Raw genomic sequence first — 10,246 nt, 5'->3', positions numbered from 1 at the left:
ATATTTATAATTATATGTATAGAGACCTTCCTAATTATATGTCTACAGATTTTTGTATCTAGATGTATAGACATATTTATAGTAATATGTATAGAGATATTAAGGAGTTCAGTCCCATAGTTTGAACGTTCTTTGGCATTGCCCATTTTGGGGATTGGAATGAAAACAGACCTTTTCCAGTCCTGTGGCCACTGCTGAGTTTTCCAAATTTGCTGGCATATTGAGTGCAGCACTTAACAGCATCATCTTTTAAGATTTGGAATAACTCAGCTGGAATTCCATCAACTCCACTAGCTTTGTTCATAACGATGCTTCCTAAGGCCCACTTGACTTCAGACTCCAGCATGTCTGCCTGTAGGCAAGTGATTACACCACCATGATCATCCCAGTCATTAAGACCTTTTTGTACAGTTCTTCTGTGTATTCTTGCCACCTCTTCTTAATATCTTCTGCTTCTGTTAGATCCATACCATTTCTGTTGTGCCCATCTTTGCATGAAATGTTCCCTTGGTATCTCTAATTTTCCTGAAGAGCTCTCTAGTCTTTCATGGACCTAACATTCCAGGTTCCTAGGTAATATTGGGAAAGGAGTATGTCAAGGCTGTATATTGTCACTGTAAGAAGAACTACAGAGCTTCTTGGTGAAAGTGAAAGACTACATTGAAAAAGTTGGCTTAAAAGTCAACATTCAGAAAACTAAGATCATGGCATCCAGTCCCATCACTTCATGGCAAATAGATGGGGAAACAGTGGAAACAGTGACAGACTTCATTTGGGGGGGGGGGGAGCGGGGCTTTAAAATCACTGCAGATGGTGACTGCAGCCATGAAATTAAAAGACGTTTGCTCCTTGGAAGAAAAGCTATGACCAACCTAGACAGCATATTAAAAAGCAGAGACATTACTTTGCCAACAAAGGTCCATCTAGTCAAAGATACGGTTTTTCCAGTAGTCATGTATGGAAGTGAGAGTCGAACTATAAAGAAAGCTGAGCGCCAAAGAATTGATGCTTTTGAACTGTGGTGTTGGAGAAGACTCTTGAGGGTCCCTTGGACTGCAAGATCAAACCAGTCAATCCTAAAGGAAATCAGTCCTGAATATTCATTGGCAGGACTGAGGCTGAAGTGAAGCTCCAATACTCTGGCCACCTGATGCGAAGAACTGACTCACTGGAAAAGACCCTGATGCTGGGAAAGATTAAAGGCAGGAGGAGAAGGGGACGACAGAGGATGAGATGATTGGATGGCATCACCAACTCGATGGACATGAGTTTGAGCAATCTCCGGGAATTGGTGATGGACAGGGAAGCCTGGCGTGCTGCAGTCCATGGGGTCGCAAGGAGTCGAACCCGACTGAGCCACTGAACCGAACTTAACAAGGGACCCGACATTTTCTGTTCAGCCCCAGGCAAGGACCGGTCCCCCCGTGTCCCCGCCCCCTCTGCGCTGTCGTCCAATCACATTTGGCCCGCCGTCCGCACTTCCGGCGCCGACTTCCGGCGGCGGTGGCGGCGGTTCCGTGGGCCGAGGAGCCTACACCGCACGCCATGGCGTCTGAAAGCGCTGGGCCGGCGGAGCTGGGCTTCGTGGAGGCGGCGCCGTCGTGGCGGCTGCGCAGCGAGCAGTTCCCAAGCAAGGTGGGCGGCCGGCCGGCGTGGCTGAGTGCGGCCGGGCTGCCCGGGCCCCCAGAGCTGGCCTGCCCGCTGTGTGGCCGCCCGATGGCCTTCCTGCTGCAGGTGTACGCGCCGCTGCCGGGCCGCGCCGACGCCTTCCACCGCTGTCTCTTCCTCTTCTGCTGCCGGACGCCGCCGTGCTGCTGCGGCCTGCGCGGTGAGCGGCTGCGGCCTCTGCTCCGGGTTGGGTCCCGGAAGCCGCCCGGCCTCCCCCGTACCCCGCTGGCCTCTCCCACCCGGCACCCTGCCGGCTTCTCACCTCAGGAAACCGCCCGGGCTCCCCCGTACCCCGCCGGCCTCTCCCCCCCGGAACCCCCGAGCACTTGCAGGGGTCGGGGCGTCCCGCGTGCTCGCCCACTCCTAGCCGCCAGCCTTCTGGTTAGTTAGTAGGTAATAGGTATGGTAGGTTACTTTCAGGTAATAGAAATTGTCACTTTTTTCTGTAGTCTGACTTTACCTATTATTCTTGTTAATTTGAATAAACTGTAAGGGCGTATTTAGTTGTGTGAACTGTAAAAGTTTCTCCTTCTTTTCTCCGTTTCCAAAAAATAAGCTCTTTGCACGTGAAAACTGTCTTCAGTTTTTCTTTTTTAAAAATGAATGTTTTTTTTCAATCCAGTGTGAAGGCTCAAATACTTGAATTGCTATATTGTTTTATTTAAATCATTCATTAACAGTTCTCCTTTTCTCCCCTTAGTTTTCAGAAATCAGCTCCCCAGGCAAAATGACTTCTACTCCTACGAGCCACCTTCTGAGGATCCTCCGTCAGAGACAGGAGAGTCTGTGTATCTCCACCTCAAGTCTGGTGCACATCTCTGCAGAGTTTGTGGCTGTTCAGGCCCCAAAAGATGCTCCAGATGTCACAAGGCACATTACTGCAGTAAGGAGCATCAGAGTCTGGACTGGAGATTAGGACATAAGCAGGCTTGTGCACAGACAGGTCAGTCAATTCTTTTTTAATTTTTAAATATCAGCTCAGTTTCCTGGTGTCTGTAGGCCAAATCTTTCATTTTGAGGATAAAGGTTAACATTAGAAAAGGTGTAATGATTTTCAGAGTTTTGGTTAACTAGTGACATAAACACCTTTATGAAGAAGGAGCTGTGAGTTCTCACCCACTCACATCCCAACCATGCTTTAATGTAGTCATGTAATGTATGAACCATAATCTACAATGGTGGAGCTACATGTGTTAGTTTCTAAGGAATACTGTTTATGACATGGAATACATTTCAGAAAAAGGAAATTATTTGATTCTTAAAACTAAATGATCACTAATGATGCTAGTTACCTTTTTGTTTCAGATAATTTGGACAACATAGTTCCAGATCACAACTTCCTTTTTCCAGAATTTGAAATTGTAATAGAAACAGAAGATGAGATTATGCCTGAAGTTGTGGAAAGAGATGATGAATCAGAGATTATAGGAACCATGGGTAAGGAATCTGTTTCAAAACTCATTTGTTAAGTGAGTGAATATAATACTTGAAAGAAAGGGCTCAATATGCTGAGAAGAGAAGCACTGAGCGACTCACTTGGGAGGCTTCAACCTGTACTTTTCAAATACTGTCTCATTTGAAGATATCCTTTCTGTACTCCTCTCATTGGCATATGCAACGTATATTTTGATTCCTGTGAAGTGTCACAGGGTGTATCCAGGTGGTCAGTTGGGTGGGGCTTCACAAGATGTTGGAAACTTGGAAAGTTTATCTGGTTCCAAGATTTGTTTCTCAAATTGAGATGGTGTACATGAGAGTGCCTTGCAGTGTTTGGTGGGTGGCAGGCGCCCTCTTACCTAGCAAGTTTCAGGTCCATGATTCTGTCAGTTACTTCCCGGTGGTCACGTGCTAGAGCAGTGCCTGTGCTCAGGAGGAGCCAGCATTTCTCCAACACATACTCTGTTGTACAGCACGTAGCATGGGCCTTCTGTGCATGATCTCACTGAGATTTTCACATCAGAACAATACATTGAAAACAGTACCTCATTTTGCAGTGAGGAATTTGAGGTTCTGGGTATAACTTGTTTGGGCATATAACTGACCAAAGTTAAGTTTCAGAACTGGAGTTCGAGCTTACACCTTACTGACTTTAGAACTTGATCTCTTAATCACCACAGAATGTAGATTTTTAGATTCTAAATTAAATTTTACATTAGAATGTCAGTTTACTGGCTTATAGTTCACATTCAGGATATCAGAAATACCCTCTGAGTTACAAAGACTCTTGGCTGTTCAGGACAGGGTGATTCATTTAGCTGGGATTCCAGAGGTAAGAGTGAAAGTGTGAGCTGACAGGTCCAGTGAGCCTGTGATGACTGAATGAGTGTACCAGTTGGGAAAGGAGAGATGGGGCAGAAAGAAACTGGAAATAAGAGTTCAGACAAGTGAAGGACATAGGAATTAGAAGGGCTCATGATTTGGGAGTATCCTTTTCAGTCCTGAGCCTGGGACTTGGGGTCTATTCTTAATTTGAAGGTTTAAGGAGAAGCTCTTTAAAGAAACAGCAGAATAATGCTGCTTCATGGAGTACCTGGAAAGTCAGGTAGTCTTAAAGCACAGATGTTAATGAACCAAAACAGGGCAAACCTGTGAAAACATCAGGCCTTCACTGTCTGATTTAACACTAAGTTGGTTGTTTAAAAACTGGCTTTCCTCTGCATGTGTTTATTGTCAAGATTGCATGTGGGTTATTCCTGTTGCCATAATAGTAATGTTGATGATTTTTCAGGTGAAGCACATGAGGAAGAATTGGAATCCATGGCAAAACATGAATCTAAGGAAGATAGAATTTTCCAGAAGTTTAAAACTAAAATATCCCTTGAACCAGAACAGGTAAAATGGAACTCATATAGCTCCTTCTGCTGTTCAAGTGGTGTAGGGGTATGAATCTTGAGTTGGGAATTCCCTGGTGGTCCGGTGGTTAGGACTTTGCACTCCCACTATTGGGGGCCCAGGTTCGATCCCTGGTGGGGGGACTAAGATCCCAAAAACCCCCACCCCACCCCGCCCCCACGCCAGGAAAAAAAAACACACCTGTGTAGAAGTAACTTTTTCTAATACAGTTAGTCTCTTGTCTGTGGGATTCCTTCACACAAGTGGTCCATATGGAAAGCTGTTTGTAGTGCTGATCCTTTTAATAGTTAGGGAAAGACTAAAGGTTACATTGTGTATCATATAGTCATTTTCTAAAACCATCAGCAGAGATAAACATCTTTTGTTGCCTGTAACACATGGAGTTTAGACACTAATGGCAAGACAGAGAGGAAATTTTGGCCCATTTTTCCAACAGGGACCTTTGACTTAAAAAAGTAACCTGACACATTCGTAGAGAAATCACTGACTTTGTGAAAAGAATAATGGGTTTTCGTGGTGTGAGGATTTCTGGCTCCTTGAGTTATATTTTGGCCTTCTGATGTAGTTGTATCTACAGTATAGGGAGAAGAAAAAAGTGGTTTTGAGGATCAAGGTAGATTATAGACTTACAGTAAGTGTTCAGCAACTGTTTCACTTTGCCTGTTTTCTTCCATTAACTTTATTCCCTTAATTTCCTTCACCATAAATATAAACCAGTAAAGACTTTGCAAAATTCCCATAAGTCAGTCACTAGAGCAAATAAATACTTAGGGGCTTATAGGAAGAATAGGTCTAGGTCCTAAATACTGAGAAGGTGGTTTTTAGCAATGTGTAAAACATCTAGGAAAATCACTCGGTTGTTACGTAACATTTTATTATAGTGAAATTTACTTCTGTTGTATTTAAAACAGTGTGTCTCACTTGGTATTTGTTTGTTTCAAAATTGGCAACTAAGGCTCCTTATCTGTGTGAAGGTCCGCAGAGACACTGGGCTGCATTTTATATTCAAAATCTGGTAATGGGGAAATAGAATTATTGTTAGTCTCTTCACAAAACAGCCATAGAATTCAGAATTTAACCGTATTGTCATCTAAGAAAAATACTTGTGATGACCTGCATCAGATGAGCGGAAAGTGTCACTTTGACGATACTGAGGCAGGCATTAAGGGTGCCATGTGTATGTGCCAGGGAGTTGGGGAGAGGCAGGCAGGAAACCGGTTTTCAGATGAGCGTTTCATCAATTGTCAGAGTATGTACAAAGTTTCTTGAGATGATCCTCAGGTAACATGAGATGTTGGTGATTTAAACTGATCCTAACTGATTTTAGATTCTCAGATACGGCAGAGGGATTGCCCCGCTCTGGATCTCCGGTGAAAATACCCCTAAAGAAAAGGATATTCCAGATTGCCCCTGTGGTGCTAAGAGATTATTTGAATTCCAGGTAGGATCTTGAAAAGGAATATTTTAGTATATATTTACCCTATTAAATATTAAAAAAACTTTGCCAAAGTAATCTATTTGCAGGAGTTCCTGTGGGTGCTGTGTGTGGAAGGTGGCCTTTAAGGACAATTAGTAGTTTCTGCCCCACCTTACAGTATGTTCCAAGGAGGGAATTATCCTCTACTGGTTAATCTGGAAGTTACTTCTGCCTCCAATTTGCTTGCTTTTTCTGAGATTTATCAGTTTACTAGTTTATAGACGCTATTGACTGGCTTCCGCAGTAGTGAGGGTTTAAACGTCACTTATGCCACCTGGACCACCCCCTGCTTCCCAGTGTGGTTATAGCGTTATTTTTAGTGCCTCTGTTGTTATCTTTATAATTTAAAATAATATAGCTTCAGTCTTCGTGAGAGGAGTATTTTAGAACCCTTGCTCTGTTTAGTCTTGGTTTGTGGATTTGTTAGAACAAATGAATGTAATGATTAAGATAAGATTTGTCTTGCCGAAAAGAGATTATTCGTGTCAGGATCCATTTGGGTTGGGTGGAAACTACTCTTGAACTGTCGATTCACTAACATTATAAAGTCATAGTTGTTTTGTAACGGTTGAAAGGGTAATTTGAGGACTGACCCAAAACGGACTGGTTCTTGGTGCCTGACACCCACGTACAGCAGTCTGATAGCAGTGGTGGCAGTGCTGCCTCCACTCACTCCCAGACCACGGACTCCTCAGACCCCTTTCTGGTCTAAACAAATACGTCAGTAGGTTGTCTTTTAGTATTCCACGGTAGTGTTTCTTCAGAGTCATAGTAACGGCATCTGCTATTCAGGTTGTAAATAACACAAAATAAAGTTGCCCAAATAGAAGCCTCTGCCCTATTTTTGTGGCATTATTATTAATAAAAAATAATTAACAGCCAGGTTAAACAGATCAGCCAATCTTATACTTGGGAACTTCTTTCTCAGATAAAAGGACACTAAATATAAAGAGGGGCTTTAAAGACACACAGAGCTGTAAAGTATTTTTAGATCGTTAGTAAGTTACCAGTGTAATGTCTGCAACCTTGCTGTAAAATGTGGAGACTGAGAGATCGGGATCCCTACAGTAGCCCTGGCAGGGAAGATCTGGTCTGTTGAAAACTGTGTGTGCTCCTCACCTCCAAGGAGAGCTCTGATTGTGCCATCCTTTTCTCAGGTCATGCCTCAGCTGCTCAACTACCTGAAGGCCGACAGACTGGGCAGGAGTGTCGACTGGGGAGTCCTGGCCATCTTCACCTGTGCTGAAAGCTGTAAACTGGGCATTGGCTACACAGAGGAATTTGTTTGGAAGCAAGATATAACAGATGCAGCCTAAAGACAATGGTGTAAAGTCTTAAAATATTCATAATCTCTTCTACCTTGCAGTTCCATTTCTAGAACTTTATCCTAAGGAAACAGTTGTACCAGAGATACACAAAGATGATGTTTAGGTGTTGTTTACATTGTCTGAATGTTAGACAAAAATGTCCAGTGGCAGGGAATTCAATAAATTCTGGTATATCTATCTAGCAGGAGGCTACCATCTTAATGATACAGACCTATATGCAGATCAAGTAAAATAGACAATACCATCTGTATACCATCTCATCTATAAACCACCTCATCTATAGTACCACCCCATCTATAATACCACCCCATCTATAATACCATCTCATCTATAATACCATTATAGATGGTATTCATACTTTGAAGGTTTTGTAAAAATATACATGTGTATGTGTATCAAAAAATCAGAGATAGTAGATGTGAACTCAACAGTGGAACCAAGAACTTTTTACTTATGTTTAAAATGAATTTTTTACTTTTAAGTTATATTTAAAAAGAACTAAGATCTTTTTACTTATATTTCTTTTTATAATAAAAATGGATTATGTGCCTAATTAAGTCAAACTATCACTCAGAGCATTTTCCCCCTAAAATTTGCAAAATTCAAGAGAAAAATAGTTGGGTAAAATCCCAAGAGACATGTATAATAATCAGGTGATTGTCACAGGCTCCAGTTTACATGGAAGCCCAGAATGTGAGAAAATTCTGAACCCCACTCACTAATTGGACTTCCCTGGTGGCTCAGACGGTAAAGTGTCTGCCTACAATGTGGGAGACCTGGGTTCTATCCCTGGGTTGGAAGATCCCCTGGAGAAGGAAATGGCAATCCACTCCAGTACTCTTGCCTGGAAAATCATTCACTAATCACTAATCATTGACTAATTAGTACAATGAATGCGATACCCACTAATTCTGAAAGCAACAGTTAGCAGGATCAGAAAAATGAGTAGATTTGTGATCAGAAGAGCTGACTTGGAAAAGCTCTACCTCAAAACTGACCTTAGTCAGCCAGTGGCACTGCTTACAGACCACAGACTGAAAGGCAAGAGCGATGGTCTCTTTCCATCTGCCTGTCTCAGCACTGCCCAGGTAGCAGGTAGACCCGAGGAATGATTTGGAATCAGCCACTGGAATTTCTCTGGGTTGGGCCCCAGGGACTGTTGGGCCTAAGGGAGGCCCTGAAGAGGCTTTCAAATGAGGGATACTCTGTTTACACAAGTGGTTCCTAAATCAGTGCTAAGGCTCCTTCCCACCCCAAGCAATACACACTTACATTGTGATAATTCCCAGTTCTCTCAGCAGCAGTGAAGCCTGCCCAGCACTAAGGCAAACCTGGAGACATTGCTGTTCATCACTGCTTCAAGACCGACAGCTAGTTCTGGTTAACAGCCCTGCTAACCCTGAAATGCACTGCTGCCATAAACACAACCTAGAACGGCGTAACATCACTTGCTAATGCCACCGACTTGATTACTTCATTATACTTTTATATCAGGAAGTCCTAGCCTTTTACTCGGTGGTGTGTGTATAGTAGTGTTACTACTGTAGTAGTCGTCGCTCAGTCGTGTCCGACCCTGCAACCCCATGTACTGTAGCCCGCCAGGCTCCTCTGTCCATGAAATTCTCCAGGTAAGAATATTCGAGTGGGTAGCCATCCCCTTCTCCAGGGGATCTTCCCAACCCTAGGATCAGACCCAGGTCTCCTGCATTGCTGGCGGATTCCATACCATCTTGAGCCACCAGGTGTGTATGTAATTCATACAAAGATGTGTATATAAAATAGTTACACGTAGCACTAAATGTGAAACTGCAGTATGGAATCCCATGGAGAGACTTAAATACAACTTTCAGAGGGAGAGAATGGCATTACAGTCCTGAAGCTAGGAGTGCTAAGTCAGCGAGAATCACCCATCATTAAGGGGACATAGCCTGTGGCTACTGAGAGACAATATGGCAAGAGTCACACACTTGGCAGGAAGCTCAGTGGAGAACTGATCTCCTGGGACCTTCATAGTCCAAACTGTAACTCAGATGTAAGTTTGCCAAAATAGGACAGCACCCTGACTGCTAAGGACTTTTTAAGTGAATTCACTATGTTCTACTTGGAGACATCCCTGGATGTTTGTATAGACATGCAGGCGTGTGGTAATCGGCCAAGCTACTTTACGTGTATATTCCTGCCGTGGTCTGGAGATGACAGGGAGTTCACAGGGCATTTCCACTTGGACACAGACATCCAAATCACAGCACTGACTTGGCAGCCATGTCCAAAAAAAGCAACTAGTTGAAATAACTAAACAATTTTAAAACTTAGATAAAAAAGGTAACTCAGTTGTTTCTAGAAATGTGAAGACACATTTAAAAACCTTAATGATGACCATGAAATGATTGATGCAAGACCCAGCAACTGCTCCTGCAGAGGATATCAAACTGCCAAACCATGTACTCCACCATCCCCCCAACCCTGGGCTTGGCCTGGACACCGCCTGACCAGGCAGCTAACCCCGCTGTAGAGAGCAGTGCATCCACCTCCTCATTTCAGGTACTGAGTGCCGGTCTCGTCCTTCAACAATTCAGATTATAGTGAAGAAGAAACGTTCCAGTGCTTTTGATAATCATATCGGTGGCAGTACTCTGTTATTCTAACTCATCATCCCATGTGTCTTTAAAAATTAAGGGTTCTAAGCATAAAATACATTAATTCAGAGCTGATGGGGACACACGTATACCTGTGGCTGATCCATGTTGATGTTTGGCAAAAACCATTATAACATTGTAAAGTTATCCTCCAATTATAATAAATTAAAAAATACAGAGCTGACTTAAAAGCCCTGCAGTCTGGATTGGATGTATTAATATGAACTTAATGAGGCATTTTGTCTTGAGAAATTTTAAAGGGAAAGTAAGCATTTATCCTGCTA

The 10,246-nt window shown here is 43.1% G+C and overlaps 1 protein-coding gene across 1 annotated transcript; it reads left to right on the top strand.

The window, feature by feature from the left end:
• Nucleotides 1-1,466: 1,466 nt before the first annotated feature.
• Nucleotides 1,467-9,641, top strand: PDCD2 (programmed cell death 2). Its single transcript, XM_027552124.1, has 6 exons — nucleotides 1,467-1,828; nucleotides 2,369-2,611; nucleotides 2,974-3,105; nucleotides 4,397-4,500; nucleotides 5,849-5,962; nucleotides 7,156-9,641. The coding sequence occupies exons 1-6, from the start codon at nucleotides 1,546-1,548 to the stop codon at nucleotides 7,312-7,314; spliced, it is 1,035 nt and encodes a 344-aa protein (XP_027407925.1). The 5' UTR covers nucleotides 1,467-1,545; the 3' UTR covers nucleotides 7,315-9,641.
• The last annotated feature ends 605 nt before the right edge of the window (nucleotides 9,642-10,246 follow it).

This window comes from Bos indicus x Bos taurus, chromosome 9, assembly GCF_003369695.1.
Source record: "Bos indicus x Bos taurus breed Angus x Brahman F1 hybrid chromosome 9, Bos_hybrid_MaternalHap_v2.0, whole genome shotgun sequence".
In the NCBI taxonomy this organism is placed as follows: Eukaryota; Metazoa; Chordata; class Mammalia; order Artiodactyla; family Bovidae; genus Bos; species Bos indicus x Bos taurus.
This window is presented reverse-complemented; position numbering and strand designations above follow the sequence as displayed.